General features: G+C 36.4%; 3 protein-coding genes across 3 annotated transcripts in view; 2 read left to right on the plus strand and 1 right to left on the minus strand.

The window, feature by feature from the left end:
- Window positions 1–267: 267 nt before the first annotated feature.
- Window positions 268–4,780, plus strand: bco2b (beta-carotene oxygenase 2b). The gene is made up of 12 exons (XM_059331587.1): window positions 268–304; window positions 429–627; window positions 719–930; window positions 1,116–1,231; window positions 1,460–1,562; window positions 1,662–1,790; window positions 2,152–2,312; window positions 2,431–2,598; window positions 2,713–2,847; window positions 3,250–3,432; window positions 3,693–3,803; window positions 4,664–4,780. Exons 1-12 carry the CDS (start codon window positions 268–270, stop codon window positions 4,778–4,780), a joined length of 1,671 nt encoding a protein of 556 aa, XP_059187570.1.
- A 1,105-nt stretch (window positions 4,781–5,885) lies between these two features.
- Window positions 5,886–8,954, minus strand: LOC131970369 (testis-expressed protein 12-like). Its single transcript, XM_059331753.1, has 5 exons — window positions 8,817–8,954; window positions 7,577–7,693; window positions 7,115–7,229; window positions 6,751–6,802; window positions 5,886–6,300 (listed from the first exon to the last, which is right to left on the minus strand). The coding sequence occupies exons 2-5, from the start codon at window positions 7,676–7,678 to the stop codon at window positions 6,156–6,158; spliced, it is 414 nt and encodes a 137-aa protein (XP_059187736.1). The 5' UTR covers window positions 7,679–7,693; window positions 8,817–8,954; the 3' UTR covers window positions 5,886–6,155.
- Window positions 8,955–16,536: 7,582 nt separating this feature from the next.
- Window positions 16,537–18,436, plus strand: part of sorl1 (sortilin-related receptor, L(DLR class) A repeats containing) — a 92,559-nt gene continuing 90,659 nt past the window's right edge. Inside the window, exon 1 of the mRNA XM_059330525.1 lies at window positions 16,537–17,077. Coding sequence (XP_059186508.1) covers window positions 16,757–17,077 — 321 coding nt within the window. The 5' untranslated portion in view covers window positions 16,537–16,756. The remainder of the gene's footprint in view (window positions 17,078–18,436) is intronic.

An 18,436-nucleotide genomic window follows, 5' to 3' on the forward strand; every position in this document is an offset into this window, starting at 1 on the left:
CATGTAATAAAGAACTACTTGTGAAGAATGATGAATGCCACTTGTCAGAAAGATCAAATGATTATCTCTGTGAATAAGTTACTAATTGTATCATCTTGTGATTACAAAGTAGGCTACTTTTTTTAAGGCTTATGCAATTGTGAAATCATGGTTTACTTGCCTACTTATCTGAATGTTTCTAGGGGGCGTGACAGCCAGCAGGACGGTATAAAGCTGTGCCAGTGTTGGAGAAACAGCAGAGTGACATAGAGAGACAAAGAGACAGCCATGGACACCATCACAAAAGAACAGAACAACATCCCAGGTAAACATTTAATTCTACCAACTATGAACAAATTTACTTCAATAGACAATACTGTCCTCGTTCTGTATGCAGAAATTGGACTATGCTTTGCACTTGAGTAAAGTTTGATAACTTTTTTCCATAGCACTTAAAAAATCCAAGTCTAGGAAGAACATCAACCACTTCACAGATGTTCACGGACTGCCTTGCATTGAGAAGCTTGTGACCTCAGTGGAGGACACCCCTGAGCCCATCAGCACCAACATCACTGGCAAAATCCCAGAATGGATCAACGGAAACTTCTTGCGAAACGGGCCTGGGAAGTTTGAGATCGGAAACAATAAGTGAGTAAAAGACTTTATAGCGTTAATGCATCGACTGCTGCCACTTAATCATAAATATGATTCCTTTATCTTTTTCCTCCATTCTCCTCAGATTCAATCACTGGTTCGATGGTATGGCTCTCCTGCACCAGTTCAAAATATCCAATGGTCAGGTGACTTACAAAAGCCGATTCCTGTCCAGTGACAGTTACAAAGCCAACAAGGAGCACAATCGCATCGCAGTGTCAGAGTTTGGCACTATCACCATGCCAGACCCCTGTAAAAACTTCTTCCAGCGCTTTCTGTCACGATTTGAACTACCACGTGAGTATTTGTCAAACCGCATGAACAGACTTCTTTAATGCAGCTTAAAAATATGGAATTTCAGTGCTTTATATTATTAAATTCTCTTCTGTATACCTAGATATTTGAAAATATGGAATTAATATTGAGTTATTTTTGTGGTTGTGCTGTGTTTTTTAACTTTGGCATTACCTGTTCATATCCAGAGGCCACAGATAATGCCAATGTGAGCTTCGTGACCTACAAAGGAGACTATTATGTCAGCACAGAAACCAATGTCATGCACAGAGTGGACCCTGAGACTCTAGAGACAACTAAAAAGGTAACAATGTTAAATGTAGTTGTGAGACATGTAGCTGTTAATTCTACAGAGATATATCTGTGAACCACTACTTTACACATGACAGATAAGGCAAGCAATAAACAAGAGCAACATTATTACAACTTTATAGCATGCTTGCAGGGTACTGTTGCTCCCCACTGTCTAATTAACAGCTGGACACCTTCATAAAATAAAAATAAAGAGTTAACAAAGTCTTGTACCTATTAGGTTGACTGGAGCAAATTCATTGCTGTGAATGGAGCAACCGCACACCCTCACACTGAGCCTGATGGAACAACTTACAACATGGGCAATTCATACAGCTTTAAAGGTAATTTAAAAAACACACACACAGTATTTACATATTAAAGTGTACAAACAAAGACACAGCTCCCCATGTGTATATATATAATTGTATCTGGGCTGACAGGAGCAACCTACAACATCATCCGAGTGCCACCGACCAAGAAAACACCTGAGGAGACTCTGGAGGGAGCCACAGTGCTGTGCACTATTCCATCATCAGACAAGAGCAGACCATCCTACTACCACAGCTTTGGTGAGCAAAAGTTCTTGCACAAGACCACTCTAGCTTTCACCCATGACCCTTGACGATAATGCCATTTAAAGGAGTTCAAACTTCAATTGGTATCGGTGTGCATATACTTACGATTCAAGACTTATTTAATGGACTGGGTATTTGCAGAATAAGACCAATCCATTTGTCAACTAATCGTTGAAGTTCTAGACCGACCCTAATGAGTTCCATGTAGAAAGGTTTCAGATTTTGATGTTGGAGTTACAGAGTTGGTATCCAATTAGTTTCCTTTTGAAATTGTCTAAACCCAATGCCAACTATAACTGAATAATCTATCTGGAGTTTTGAACATAACTAATATATTCTTCTCGATCCATTCCAGCAATGTCCGAGAACTACGTGGTGTTCATTGAGCAGCCCATCAAGATGGACTTGATGAAGATTGTAACAGGCAAGCTGACAGGGAAAAGCATCAGTGATGGTATTTCCTGGGACCCAAAACTGGACACTATCTTTCACCTGATTAACAAGCAGACAGGAAAGGTAAGGACCTAAAATGGATCTTAAGTTTGCTCTGAAATCCAGTCTATCCACTATGCTCGTACTGTATCTTTAACAAATATGGGTTGTTTTCATTCTTCTCTCCAATCCTGTGTTTCAGGTTAACGCCCTCAAGTACTATACCAAGCCGATGTCGACTTTCCACCAGATCAACGCATACGAAGAGGACGGCTACCTGATCCTAGATATGTGTGCCTCAGATGACGGCCAGGCAATTTCTAACTACAACGTCCAAAACCTGCGCCAGTCTGGAGAGGACCTTGATGAGGTAAGCAGGTTAATGGAGGTCAATACCCAACAAGTTGTACACTTTGTGCTTTTGGTTCAGCTGAACAATAGCTTGTTTATTGAGATTGAAAAGATGTTCATATTTTTCCACCAGGTGTACAACACTTTGTGTAGAGTCTTCCCACGGCGTTTCGTTCTGCCGCTCAATGTGGACCACGGTACGCCCTACAACCAGAACTTGAACCGGCCCAACACCACAGCCACTTCTTTAAGAACTGACAAGAATAAGGTAGGCAGCAATCATGTTTCACGAACAGGAGATTGTAAAACAAATTGGTCTTTGTCATGCATTTATTATAACGGGAAATGATAAAAACTCCCCTGATACAAAACATTAGCTAAGGAAGATTTTGATTGATAAAATGGTACCATGTCCAAAAAGGACCATCTATGTGGCAGGTCTATTACCTAATGTCCTTGTGCAGACATGTTCTGCAGCTTTTATATCCATTCATTGTTCTGTGAAACAACTATAAAAAATATGTTTGATACCTGCAAACACACAGGCCTAAACAATTTATTCTTAAGTGTATTTTGACTTATTGTTTGAGGATAAATACCTTTATTTTAATTTAATAAAGTGAACTATACTTCTGAGTCTCATTAACCATGTTGATTTTTACTTGTACAGGTCTTCTGTACCCATGAGGACCTCCATGGAGAGGATCTACATCAATATGGAGGTCTGGAGTTCCCTCAGATTAACTATGGCAAGTACAACACCCACCCCTACCGCTACTTCTACGGCTGCGGCTTCAGACATCTTGTAGGAGACACGCTAATCAAGATGGACCTCCAGGGGAAACACATGAAGGTGAGTTGAATTTGAGTGATTTTTTTTCTTGTGTTTCTAGATGTTACAGTAAAGTGTTGTGCTGTAATATTGCAGCAAACAAAAGGGAGATAAATCTAATTTCCCAATCTGTGATAATTTCAAATCAAACAAGAGTAAAATAAAAATCCTCTTAAGATGTATAAATTCAAAGTGATAAATGACATTCCTTACAATAAAAGTAAAATATGTTAATAGCCCTACTGCAGTAAATTTGAACTAACTATTGTATTTTCTCACAGGTGTGGGAAAAACCTGGTCTTTATCCCTCCGAACCAGTCTTCGTTCCCTCCCCAAACGCTACAGAGGAGGATGATGGTGTCGTCATGTCTGTGGTCATCACACCCAATATGGTCAGTCTGGTTCAGTCACAGATTTTAGAAAAGGGATGTTGTGCATGGATGATGTACACTTTTGGCTTTTTGAGGCTTTTCACACCTAGTATTACAATGTCTTTCGAGTCACAAATGACCACTTGTGGTCGGATATCACGAGTAAATACATGGCTAGCACAATACATGTTGTTAAATTCTACATAAACATTAATTTCAGTACTTTTTATGAAGCTGAAAGTTCAAGGTTATTGTCTACCGGCTGTCCATGCAGACTTCCGTATTGCTGACATTTTAAATCCTTGTGTAGCACCGGAACAAAACACCAACATCACCAACAGTATTATAATAACATTCACAACACAAGATTTACTCTCAGTGGTATCTGTGTAATGAGAAACACAGCAGCAGGCAGCAATGCACTTCCCATGCTTGCGGTATGCCTATCCATTTACACGACAGGTGCAGTGAAACACTGCAGATTGGTGGGACATCAGTTAAGAAGGCTGTCCTTCAACGTGGCCCCTGAAGCATTCGTGTACACACATTACATTACATTGCTAAAAGACTTGGGCCAAATGTGGCTGAGACCACCTCCAAGTACTTTGAGCAGTCCAAGGTAGGCCTTAAACACACTTATACATGAGGTCACAAAACCCTTTGCAATACACTACCAAATCCCCAAATCTCTTTGCAGCTTACGCTTCATTAAGCACAAACAGTGTTTCAGATGGGAGGAAAATGCACGATCACAAAATCAAGGAGTGTACCTATAAGTACACTGAAGCCAAACCAAAATTTGAATCGAAATGCTTAATAAATGTCTGATTTTTGTAACTTTGCAAAGCTTTTAACACTATGCTTTTCTTAATTCTTTCCAGGACAAGAGTACGTTCCTCCTGGTTTTAGATGCCAAAACATTCGAGGAGCTGGGCAGGGCCGCGGTGCCCGTCAACATCCCCTACGGCTTCCACGGGACATTTAATGCCACAGCATAGACATGTGAGGAGGAGATAAATTACCTCTGACTTCACATTAATGAAGTTATAAATTATGTAAATATTGTCAGTAATGTTTTGTTGTCTCATACAAGTGAACTTAGAGGTCACTACAGTTATGAATGTATAGTTTGCTTGGATTTGTTAGTAGGTAAAAAAAAAAAAGTTCTCACGTGTCTATATTATTGAATTTGTATGGTTAGAAATCTTTTGAAAATATGTCCTGTTGTAAGTAACTTTCTATACTTTAAACTATTGTTTTGAATATCTCACTTCAAATACATAATGATAAGGGTTGCTGGTCACTGAAATGAAAAGCATTGCAAGGCTGCAATAAACATTTTAAACAGTGTAAAATGTTCAGGTTCAGTCCTAGTTCAGCAAAGACTGGATGTTTTTTATGGCATCACATGTTGTAAGAACTAGCAACTGATAAGTATATGCATGCTTTGGCACAGTGCCCACATTATGATAATTAAATAACTGTATGACGATGTTAAATTCATGCATGAAACACCATAAATAAAAAAAACAAAACTTAAACATACTGTCTTTGTGCATCCATTTCCTCATTATAGTAATAACTGTAAAAAATGAAATGTTTGCTGAAAGAACTGCAAATATATACAACCACTATAAAATATTTTAGACATGATAAGCATAACTTTTGATAGAAAGTGTACATTTCATTAACATATGCTGAAATATTAAGAAAAAAACTGAGCACTACCCTAATGTTATGTGTTCTAAATATTTTTTTAGAAATTGTCAACTTATGAGGCTATGGTAACAGAGTGTGGCACCCTCTGCTGGCCGGTTATTAGTCTTCATACTGCTTATAGTTTTCCCATTAAAAACACAAGAAGCTGAATATGTAGCACAGAGGTATACCAAATTCCCCCTTTGTGTGTGTGTGTGTGTGTGTGTGTGTTGGGGGAACAGGCCTTCCTCGAAATCCCTTTTATTAGCAATCATCAATGACGCCATGTAAACATCTTGCTTAATTGACTGGCACTTTAATTCATTATAAACATACATGTCTGTACAGGGAACCTTTTTTTTACTGCTCTTCCTCAAAAAGATTCAAAAAGTATAATATAATGCATCAAAAGTGAAATTGTGATGTGTTGAGGAAAAATATAAATAATATCCTATTCAAAATGAGTTTTTACAAAAACTTATCACTTACTAACCTTATAACATTTAACATACATTAGTATATTTTATATTTAAAGTATTGTAAGTACTGAGTATTAGTTAATATGACTAACATTTGAACTGCAGAAGACACAGTCTAAAGCTGTTCTTGACAGAAAAACTACTTTTCAGTAAAACAAGAACAAGAGGTCTGCTTAATTATGTAGATGCAGCAAATTTAACCCTGCAGCTTATCAGAAATCAGATCCAATGTTTGCCTCAGATGTTTTTTCTTTTCTTTAAGGTAGGACTCGAGGTTTTGAGCTTCTGTCAAAATGTCCTCCAGCTCCTTCATCTGGAAGGTATCTGCTGCAGCTCTCTCACTGCAACAAATCACAAATGCTGACATTTAAGAAGAGTGACTGGAAATAATGCAGACTTTTATCACCATGAAAAACGTGATGTGAAAGCAGCTTTTTATGACCCATATTTATATTTATTGATACAGCGACCTGTAGTGGCTCTAGTAGTTATTGCAAATTCAAAGGAGGAAGTCAGGGTACAAACACAGACTCACCCAGGACAACGCTGGTTGAGTTATTTGACATATGTAGCTACATTAATACATACGTACGTCACATGCTACATCACACATAAATAAATGCAATAAAAATACAATACAATCAATTTATAATAAATACACTTTTACAAATTAGTCTGGTGATGTCAGGCTAACAGATAATTATAATTATGTTAATCTGTTGTTAATCCGCCTGAAATTAAATTGAGTTATTTAAAAATGACCTACCTTTAAGAAAAAAAAAATTACCTACCTTAACACTTCAGCAAATTCTGAACACAGCATGTTGACCTCTCTACTTCCACCTGGAACAGAGAGAAAAACAACAGGAGGGATGCTGCAAATGTGGCAAAATACCAAAACTTGACAATCAAACTGTAAAAAAAAACTTGAGACACTTTTCCACATATCCTGTTTCTCTTTCACACCTTACACAAGCAACTTTGTTGATAGGTCACACAAAACGTGATGCAAGTAGCTTTGTGACAATACAAAGCAGATGAAACTATGCATGAATATAGTGTTATGTTACTATTTTTTATTTTCAGGCTGAAATTTATTTTTTTAATGCAACAATGTTTTGTGTGACTAGCAGCACATCATGCTATTGCACATACCTGTGGTTGTAGCCTCAAATAAATCTGCTGACTCCAGAATGGATGTGGTAGGTCTCGAGGTAGTTTTTCTCTTTCTTGGTGGAGATTTGTCTTGATTTGCAGGTGCACCTTGCGTCTATTGCAATGTGGAAAAGACTGGTTGTAACTAAATTATTCATGCATTGAAAAATCTATTCATCTATTTTATCAACTGATCAATTTCACATAAAAATTTCAGTAATATAAACACAGTAAAATACTATTTCTAGCACAAACATTAATTACTATCATGTATGTTTATGTGTACAGACTAATTTGCCAGGTGATTTACCCTTCAACCCCATTTTCTTCTCAGTATCTATTAGAATACTGTATTTTCCAAACAGTCATTGACTCAAGATGACCTCTATTTACTGGCTACTGAAATAAAGACGACAAATCTCTTTTAATATCGTTAAATGATTGAAGGAAAGCTATTCTTACCTCTTGGGTTGTTGCCTGTTTAGGTCCCTTGCTGTTGTTAACTGCCCTAGTGTTTAATGTTATTGGAATCAGCTTTTCTGCCACTGGTGTTGCTTTTTTCATTATGGAGTGAAGTTACTGCAAATGTGAAATTTAAAATTAGACATTTCTATTAGTAGCTTGTCAATCACAAGGTATTTTATCTCAATAACATCACACGGGCCACAGGGTCTTTTAACCTATATTAACCCTGTGAGTCTTTAAATTACAGCTTCAGATAAGGTATCAGATATTACTGTCAATGTACATGTAAAATGAAAAGCCATAGGAGCTCAGTTATAGATGAAATAGAAATATTTGCAATAAAACTACATGAAAAAATATTTAGAAATACTATGTACAAACAGTACAAGGTAAAAAATAATTTATAACAGGACTATAAAATACTAGTAAAAAAAATAAAAATTATATATATAACTTTTTTTTTTACTAGCAGCTATTATAGAACACATTTATGATGTGTTTTTATTTTTATTCTACCATTGAATGTCAAAGATCTGTGATGTGACATATGTGTCACACGTTTATGGGATTTTTTTTTTTAATGATATTTCTTATTTTAATATAAATAAACTTGACACCTTTTCTGCTTACAGAAACACAAATGTGCCTTTTTCTCTGCATCTCCACAACATATATTAAAATTGTGACATTAATCCTGCTGTTTAACAATAAATTATTTTTCAGATTTGTTTTTAAGTCACAAAATAATATCAAATCAATAATAAATAAAAACAAATAACAAACCCTAATAGGGTTAAATGCAATACAGGACACCCTATTAACGGATTAGAATTGTTAAATGGGTTTAAACTTAGCCTGGTAACAAAAAATAAGCTTTTTGAAATTAGCTACTTTTTCACTTTCCTGTTTCCAGTCACAGCCACATTTTGGAGAAGTCGCTTCTTGTCAAAGTCACATGACCACCACACCAGGGTGTTGATTATGCATCGCTTAGGGATTTAATGAGTTATGGTAAAGCATAAAGCTGAATATTGGAGATTATAGAACATTTAAAGTGTTTGCTACACCCGTGTCGTTCTTTTAGGTTAATTAGCAGGTGAGATAGCCTAGCCTAGCCTAATGTAATATAACATATAGCTTAAACTAGCTAACTTTATTGGTTACCAAAGCCTTAAATGTTGTTAACGTAGATGTTGTAGCCTGGATTTCTAAAACAATGATACTCAATGTTACTTACAAGGTCCGAGTGGAAAAGTTGTATGTTTTAGGTAAGCCTTTGGCAGATAACTATCACTTGTTTCATCGCTAGTTTACATTAACGGTCAGAGTAACGGCCGGGTCTGGCAAATGGTGCATTTTAGGCTCCTCGTAAATTCGGGGGCACAGTCTTGCGGATTAATCAAGACGTAGAAAAAATATCGTCACCCTGTTAAAATAATCACCTAACTCTTTCAATTATTTCAAGTTTTGCAGGAAACACAAAAAAACGTCACCAAAAGATGACATTTATTGGTCATTTCACTCAAAAAGAATGTAACAAAGGATGGCTATTGGCATAGTAATAACACTGTGTGTAAATTATGTAACTTGAAATAAATGACTTAGGCAATTTTTGAACATGCCTTTGTGACTTAAGCAAGATATGGTAACACTTTATTTTGAAGGTGTCTACATAAGAGTCACACAAGCCTGTCAGAAACATGACATGACAAGTATCATGAGCATTAATGTTATTTCAAAGTGTCATTAATGTTCATGACACATCCCATGTCATGTTAATGACACGCTCATGTCACTCTTATGTAGACACCTTCAAAATAAAGTGTTACCATATCTTGCTTAAGTCACAAAGGCATTTTCAAGAAATTGCCTAAGTCACATTTTATTTTGACTTAGTCATAATAAATCCGCTCAAGTCACACACTTGACATAGGCCATTATCTTAAAGGGGTAAAATCACATGATCTGATCAACTGAGGATGTAGGCGATTTTACCATAGGTGGCCGACATCATGAGGAGATGATTTAGGAAAAAAACAAACAATTTTGACAAAAAAATGACTTAGGCGATTATTTTAACAGTTTGATGATATATATTTCTACTGACAAATTATAGCGTATTGAAAGACAACTTGAATTTACTAGTATGTTGATATTTTTAAAAGCAAATTTTATCTATCTGTCTATTTTTACTATTTAGTCTGACTTTTAATAGAGCTTTATTTATTTAGCTGTCTTATACTATTTTATTGTTATGATTGTTTTTTTTAGTTATTATTATTAATTTTAGCTATTATTATTAACACTATCTATTTAGTTATGTGTTTATTTCTGTAATTTAATATGTTTTATAACTGTACAGGTTGCTGCCTCACTGTAAATGGATGACATTTGAGATATTGTCTCCTCAGTTTCTGTTTTTAATTGTTATTGTAATGTTCTTATTAACGGTATTAATTATGAAGTAATGCATGTATAAAAAGTGCTATACAAATTAAGTTTGATAGATAGATAGATAGATAGATAGATAGATAGATTGATAGATTGATAGATTGATAGATTGATTGATTGATTGATTGATTGGTTGATTGATTGATAACTACGTTTTTGAAGGATTAGATTACAAACCATTTTCATTTTTAAAAGAACACTTAAACGACTCATGTAATCATCACGAGTAACTGAACAAATATTATTTTGTCATGATGGCAACAATATGCTGCCGTAGTAGCAGTAGTGACAGATCCATTTCCAGATGTGGATTGAGATGGGTTTTTTTGCAAATTAAAAATGTCTCTTTTAATGAAAATATAACAAACTGGCAGTCATGGACATGCACTGTTTCAAATCCCTTCATGTAAACCTAGGTGGATTAAATCAATGGGATTATATAAAGAAAGATTAGAACTGCGCTGTGAGTAAAGTGGATATTAGATGAAGCTGCTAAAGTGGAGGGTTTAAGTGCAGATCAATGCTGCGACCCTGTGGCAGCTAAATGGATTATTCCAGTGTGTCAAAAGAAACCATAAGGCAGCAACATAAACCGAAGAAATACATTAACAAGGGATCAAGGATCTATCAAGCCAATTCTATAAATGATAACTAAGAAAATAAAGAATAATAATAAATAAATAGCAGAATAAACATAATTACTGTTCAGTTTCAATCAATTGCTGATTTTTTAAAAAATCAATAGCTAACACCATTTTTAAATCAAGGCAAGCAACAGTTTTGCATTTTATATTGCATTAAAAAAGTTTTCATAACAGCAAATATAGGACAGCATGTACCGATGTGCCTTTGATAGGCCAATATCAACCGATGTTAATATCTGCTGGCCCAACTGTCCTAATGTGCTTTCAATGTAAGTAATGAGGGAAAAATCCTTAGTACTTGTCTGTGGCAATCTTGAAACGTATCGACTGATGAAAGATATCTGGGTCAAGACTGCCTTTTCCGCTCACCTGACATTGGTAACAGTTCAATTAGGGTCTTTATCAATACTTTATTTAGGTGTTTTAGGTCCAGACAACATATTGGCTAATCTCTATAAACAGATACCTGTATATGAATACAGATAAAACATTTAAAAGAAACTAGAATGGCACTTTGAGAGTAGTAAGTAAGTAAGTAAACTTTATTTATATAGCACCTTTCACAGACAGAAGTCACAAAGTGCTTCACATAAAATCATACACATAACATAAAAATGTACATACAAGTTTTAAAAGACCAAAACAACAGCAATTTAAACAACCATAGCAGTCCCAAAACAATTAATCAAAAGCCTGAACAAATAAAAATGTCTTCAGTTGGCTTCTAAAAGTGACAACAGAATCTAATGAGCGCAGTGAGGGAGGGAGACTGTTCCAAAGCTTGGGAGCAACAGCCTGGAAAGCTCGATCACCTCTGGTTCGAAAACGGGTGCGTGGAACCATAAGCAGATTCTGATCTGCAGACCTCAGAGCCCGAGTGGGGGTGTAGGGCTGTATCAGGTCACATATGTAGGGTGGAGCCTGGCCATGTAAGGCTCTGAATGTTAAAACCAGAATTTTAAAATTGATTCTAAAGGAAACAGGGAGCCAATGTAAGGCTTTAAGAACAGGGGATATGTGAGACCACCTATGTGTGCGGGTCAGAATTCTCGCTGCAGAGTTCTGTACTAATTGCAGACGCGACAGCTCATTTTTGTTAAGACATGAAAACAAACTATTGCAGTAGCACAGATCTCTGCAAAGGTCAATGGTGCATTCATGTGCTCCTTGGATGCTCTAGTTGTTCTTCTGACTTTGGTGTGTTCGCGAGCTTTAGGTCGTAAAGAACATGGATACTACGAAGAAGACTTTATTGTTAGAGTTTAGAGTTTAAAGAACATGTTGATAGCTGTTTCCAGTATTTTTCATTCATTCATTATCCTTAACCGCTTATCCGCACTCGGGTCCCGGGGGGCTGGAGCCGATCCCAGCTGACATTGGGCGGTCGCCAGATTATCACAGGGCTGACACATAGAGACAGACAATCACGCTCATTCACACTGCATTCACACCTACGGGCAATTTAGAGTCACCAATCAAACCTAGGCTGCATGTTTTTGGAACGTGGGAGGAAGCCAAAGTACCCGGTGAGAACCCACGCTGACACGGGGGAGAACATGCAAACTCCACACAGAAGAGCCGCAGGCCGGAGTCAAACCGACCCTCTTGCTGTGAGGTGAGAGTGCTAACCACTACACCACCGTGTAGCCCTGTTTCCAGTATTTGCATGACAGAAATCTGGTGAGTCACGAAACATGATCAGCAACTCATTTTTCTGATTAATCCAATATCACATGAATGCAGCACAAATACCTTTTCTCCCAATGTTAACGAAAGTGAAAGAGAATCCACACTGTATCCACCCTGTAATTCAGATTCACTCCAAAATGTATTTTGTTCCTTCTTGGCCTTTACTACATCCTTCCATTAAGTTTCATGAAACTTTGGCTGGTAGTTTGTTTCAATAATCTTGTTGACAAACAAACAAATACAAACAAACACATAAACACACAAACCAAACCGAAAATATTACCTCCTGGATTGAGGAAAAAAATCCAAATTGTTGCCAGACGATAGTCAATTGTTTTTGAGATTTTATTGCCAATATGTTTTACTAAATTCTCCACAAAGCCTGTTCAAATGTGATTGGCCAATGCTAAATGGACTAAAAATTGACTACAAATAGAAACCAGAACAGTTTTAATACCAACATTTTGTCCATTTGCCTACATATGCAGATATATCTGTTTAAAGGGAGTATGTCTGTGTAAGCATGTATTCAAAACTTTATCTCAAGCTGAGCTTCAGCAGTCTGAGCGGGCCAAATCAAGAGGATAAAGTCATTTCGGAATATAATCCACTTTCTGTGTGTACTAAGACAGTGATTTTTGTTTAGCTGTGCTGGAAGGATAGTCAAACACAGGGAATTTTGCACTAAACGACTTTAACTTAGCAAAAGACCTACCTTATTTGTCTAATTTAGACTGCTGATGCCTCACAGCTTCAGAAAAACTGTGGATTTAGTTTTTTCACAGAACAAGGAATTTGTCACCCATACGTTGAAGAATGATTCCTTTTAGATTTTTCAATGTTCAAATGGATACATCAAATTGTGATTTTGACTTAAAACATAAATAAGTAAAATCATGTATTTTTCTTATTGGAGAATCAAAAAATATTGTGTATACTGTGATAAAGCTGTGATAAATTGGTGAGATTGGCCCTAACCTTTTATCTGTAGAAAGTTTTTGTCATTTAAATAAATCCTGCAATGTTGTTTTTCCACTATAAATGCAGTATGATCTGCTACCTGGATTGCATTTACAGATGCTGGAGTTTGTTGTGTTTCCAGCTCTTGGACACCATATGGGTCAGCAGGAACAAGTGAAAAGCTGCCCACCTGCTCTCATCAGCAGGTGTGAAGTTGTTGCCATCCATTCATTTTTACACTCACTGTCATGTAAGCTTGGTAAAAAATGGCTGAGGAGAGGAAGAGAATTGTTTTTGCGTATCTTAAATAATTGAGCTATACTGTATGTCATAATTAAAGGGTTCCTATATTTTGCACGATGTAATATATGATAAAATATGATATGTAGATATCACACTGGGCCCCACCACTTCACCAGTATCACTGTTTCACCAGTTGGCTGGCTTTTGGACAACATTCTATAAAAATGTCACATTAACTACTGATACAAATGATCATGTTGTTTCCAATGAAGTGGTGTGAAACTAGAGTCTAACTTCTTATCTTTTCTTTTCTCTATCTTTGTCATGAACCAGACGCTTCCTTCCCCTAGCTGTAAAACAATGGCTGCTGCTGTTTTTTCAGAGGAAATTGGATGTTTCTGGGTAAGCCAAATAAATATCACCGAAATCAACCATAGTAAAGACACCTGGACTGTACTTCTGTCCTTACAGTACAGTGAAGATAATGACACACTTGTAAAGATGGTCACCTGAGTGTTGCCCGAGTGTTCTTACTGCTTCCTCTCATTAGAGTTTCTTTCGTATTGTAACTAGACATGTAAATCTCCTAGTATATTAATGAAATTTCACATGTAGATGTATCAGTTCTACCTACACTGGTGGTGGTGATCTTATTCAAAATGCCCATGAGACACCAGAAGGTGCATCATTGCAGTGCCCAGATAGGGCCAAAAGTAGAAAACAGAGGCCGATTGATGAAATAGTTACTATACTGCAAACCATGCTAATCCTAACAACATTACACTGTGCAGACAAGGATGCAAAACTTTGATATGTGCTGAAGGCCATCTGTTACCATTTTAAGGTAATTTTAATGGTAATATTTTTTCATTGGCAAATTCTGTTAACATTAATGTATTACTTAAAATAAACATAACTTCAATATAAAAATTCTATTCATATTCCTCCTCCCTGACAAAACTATCACTGAAAGAGGGTAGTTTTTATTTCATTTTTAAAGTTATCTTTAAAAGCACACTGTGAAAAAAGTATTCTCTTTTTACTATTATTCTAATACTTTAGAAGCAAATATTCAAATATATACAAATATATACTCCTGGCTCCGACTCCTCCTCCACACACACCTCCGTAGAGACGGAGCAGCCATTGCTCCTCAGAAAGCAGTTGTTAAAAATGTTGCTTCACTGGCCTCCACCATTAACGCTGACCTCAGCAGCCTCCATGTTTACCGTGAGCAGTACACACTGGCTTCTGACATAGGCACATTTAAAAAAATAAACTAACAATAGCCAAACAAAAAAAATCGTATCTGAGCAAAAAATGTGAATTGAGCCTGAAGAACTGCAGTGTGCGCATAGCCAAAGTCACTTTTTGAACCACAAAGAAACCTCCTCCAGCACTAACATTCTACCTGTGTTGTAACACAGACTAACTTTGTTTTCCTGTGGAAGTGGGAGTCGAATCAAATAGCCAACTAATTCAAAGGTTTTATAAGAAAGAATAAAATTATTGGAGGATATTTATGAATGTAATCCCTGAAGAAAAGAATCAATAAAAATAAAATAGACTGAATCGATTTCCAAGTAGAGACAATGTAGAGAAATGTGTCTGTGTGATACTGTTGCAGAACTACACTGACAGTGGGCATAGTAGTAGATACAGTACACTGTTTAAAGTGCTTTGCTGTGGGATATATCGACATACAAATCTTGATTAATTAGCAAAGTGACCAGTGCTTTTGAATTCAAGAAGCCATCAAAATGCATTAATAAAATAAATACATTAAAAGCATCCAATTAATTTAATGGAAGTAAAAAATATAGATTAAAAAGTGCAGCGGAGCAACTTAGTACTATTGTGTGTGTTGGGTGTTATAATAAATTATAATAAATAAAAGGTGCGAAATATGTGTTATAAGTGTTGTAAAGCACTTTTTGTAAGGTATATTAATTAAATAAATTGGCATTTAAAAATTATACTGACAGGTGGCTAATGTCAAATCAATCAATCAATCAATCAATCAATCAATCAATCAATCAATCAATCAATCAATCAATCAATCAATCAATCAAACTTCATTTGTATAGCACTTTTCATAAAAATAACATGTAACAAAGTGCTTCACACAATACTATCAATTTACAGTGAAAAACATCAGATAAATTACATAAATAAACAATAGAATACAATAAATAGTTACATGGATAAAAATAAGTAAATAAATGGATACTAAAAAAGAAGATAATAATTAAAAGATAATAATAACTATAACATAATACTAAACGTAATAATAATTATTAGTATAATTATCATTACCATCATAAAATCTAATAAAGACTATACTAACAATAGATAAATATATAGCTAATAAAGCTCTATTAAAGACTAAAACAATAAAAAGACAATAATGAATAAATAGATAAAACTCAGTTAAAAACTACACTAAACTAAACTTAAACATTAATTTTAATTAAAATCCCAATTATTTGTAATTCGTATGATAATAAGTAGCCTATTTTCTTTCCATAGTCTGTTTAAAGTTAGGATTTGGAAAACTTCATCTTGTGGATGTGAAACTTACCCATCAGAAGCATAAGATTTGTTATAAAGCATACGGTTTTGTTATTAGATTCAAATGTTGAGATAATATATTTAGGTTAAAAAATGATGGGCTGTCCAGTCTTATTGAGTATGAAGTTTTCCATATCCCTCCAAAATGTAGATGACAATGGGCAAATATAAAATAAGTGTCTCTGGCTCATCTCCACAAAAAGTGCACATTTCGCTTACATCAGCAAACCTGGAAATTGATTTATTACATGGGTAAATATTATGCAAAAATTTAAAATGAACCTCTCTGATATTATTTGAGAGGCAGAATTGGTAGGGACACAACAATGATCTACACCAGTGTATTCTTTCCATTGTCTGTTCTTGTAATCCATCTATGTTGCGGTCGTCATTGTGTTTCTCTTGTCCTTTTGTCTCAATAAAAAAAGACATAGTGCGGAGCATCGCAGCCTGCTTTACTGCCTTTGTGTGCGGTACTAGACAACGTAAGGACGTTTGTACTGAGAATTATAGTCTTTCCCGAAATTCCTATGGTTTGTGAATGCAGCATCAGAGGCATCACTGCCAGTAGAAGGAGCTCTTCAGTCTTACCTAATCCACGAGCCAAACATACACAAACATGGCGATATCACAAGCGGACAAGATGCAGTCCTCTCTTCGGTGGTCCTTATATTTATTAGTCCTCTGGGTTGCTGGAATTAACTCGTCGACCCTCCGTCTGCACACGGAGCTGCGCTACACGCTGCCGCAAAACAGAGGATTTTTCACAATTGAAGCAAATGAAGATTTACCCGGCGGAGATGGAGGAGGCGCCGCGGCTCCAGCGCTGCCTCTGGCCGCTCGTGGTGCCACTAAAGGCGGGTCGGACTCCGCCGCCTATCCGCAACATCGAAGCCGCCGGAGCCCTGGTGAATCGGCCATGCCAAAGGTGTACGGGCAGGTAATAATGTGCATCTTAACCTCTTAAACATCCACACCGTGCATCACCTCAGGCTGCCCTTAGCTTGCAAGGATGTCTTGGAGAAATTACGCAAGCCCCAGTGTTGTTTTCTAAGTCACATCATTTTTTGCACCTTATGCTGAAGTAGCCCTGATTGTGTTCACGGTTGTATGGAGAGAAAAATGATCGAAAGTGACCCGTTTATCCTCAAAGCAGCGTACCCATTGAACAAGACATAAACGTGTTGGTGTAACGTTAGCTCCATAGCGTTACAGCTCAGTGAACATGTATTGCAATGAATGTCAACTCACAAACCTGGTTTCCCCTTTACTTAGATAATAAGGGCAACCTGTCTGTAGCAGTTTCTAAAAAGATAAATAAATTGGCGTCCATTAAAATTGTCTACGTGTCTAATTAGATTAAAAATATGCCGAAGTTCCCCGAAAACCCTCAAGATTCTGAAAAGGTATTTGTTTTTGTGCTACCAGGCGTGTTTGTCCGCAAATAAACAAGGAACCGAACAAAACCGTTTTGTAATTGCTGTTCCCAATAGGAGACAGGAGAGTGGTGCTAAATGCTAGGTGAGAAACAAATGGTTTGCTGTTGTTGTTGTTGTTGTTGTCTTTCCCCGCTTGTCTCAACAGGATGTCGTGCTGAAATTAAATGGAAAACTTTGTGTTGAGATTTCTATTTCTGTTCTATTATATACTGCACACCTGGTAGAATTTGTCTCAAGGCATTTAAAGCACACAAAACAGAACTTTATTGTAATAAAGTGACAACATTTCTGTCAGTGGTAAATCAGGTGAAAGTTGAATATAGCAAGAATATATAGTTGGTGTCAAATGTTTCAATCATGCCACAGAATTTATATTTTTTTTCAATAGGATTTGGTGTGGAGGACTAGCTCCAGGTCACTAACCCCATTCTATCTAAATTTGTGAGCAAATATTTTTCACCCGATTTGTACCTTTGTACCAGTCCAAGCAGCTGCTGCCATTGTTTGCCCACACCAGTGGCGGACTCAGGCTGTTTAAGGGGCAGGGGCGAAAAAAATAAAAAAGGGCACCAGCTACATTTGCACGTCAAATGGCATTTTATCACATTTTCTCAATTTAAGGCCACCCTAAAGGGCACTTTGTCATATTCTCACTACTGGAAAGGCACCTAAAAGGGCACTTAATCACATTTTCTTTACTGGAAAGGCACAATTCAGGGCACTTCATCATTTTTTCTCCATTTAAGTCCATTCTGAGCCCACCAGTGGCCCACACTCTATCCTCTTTAAGTATTTGAACACATATTAAACTCTTATAATCTTGTTTGCATCTAGTTGCATTTCTTGATTTGTAGGAATCA

Source organism: Centropristis striata, chromosome 4 (assembly GCF_030273125.1).
Source record: "Centropristis striata isolate RG_2023a ecotype Rhode Island chromosome 4, C.striata_1.0, whole genome shotgun sequence".
Taxonomy (NCBI): domain Eukaryota; kingdom Metazoa; phylum Chordata; class Actinopteri; order Perciformes; family Serranidae; genus Centropristis; species Centropristis striata.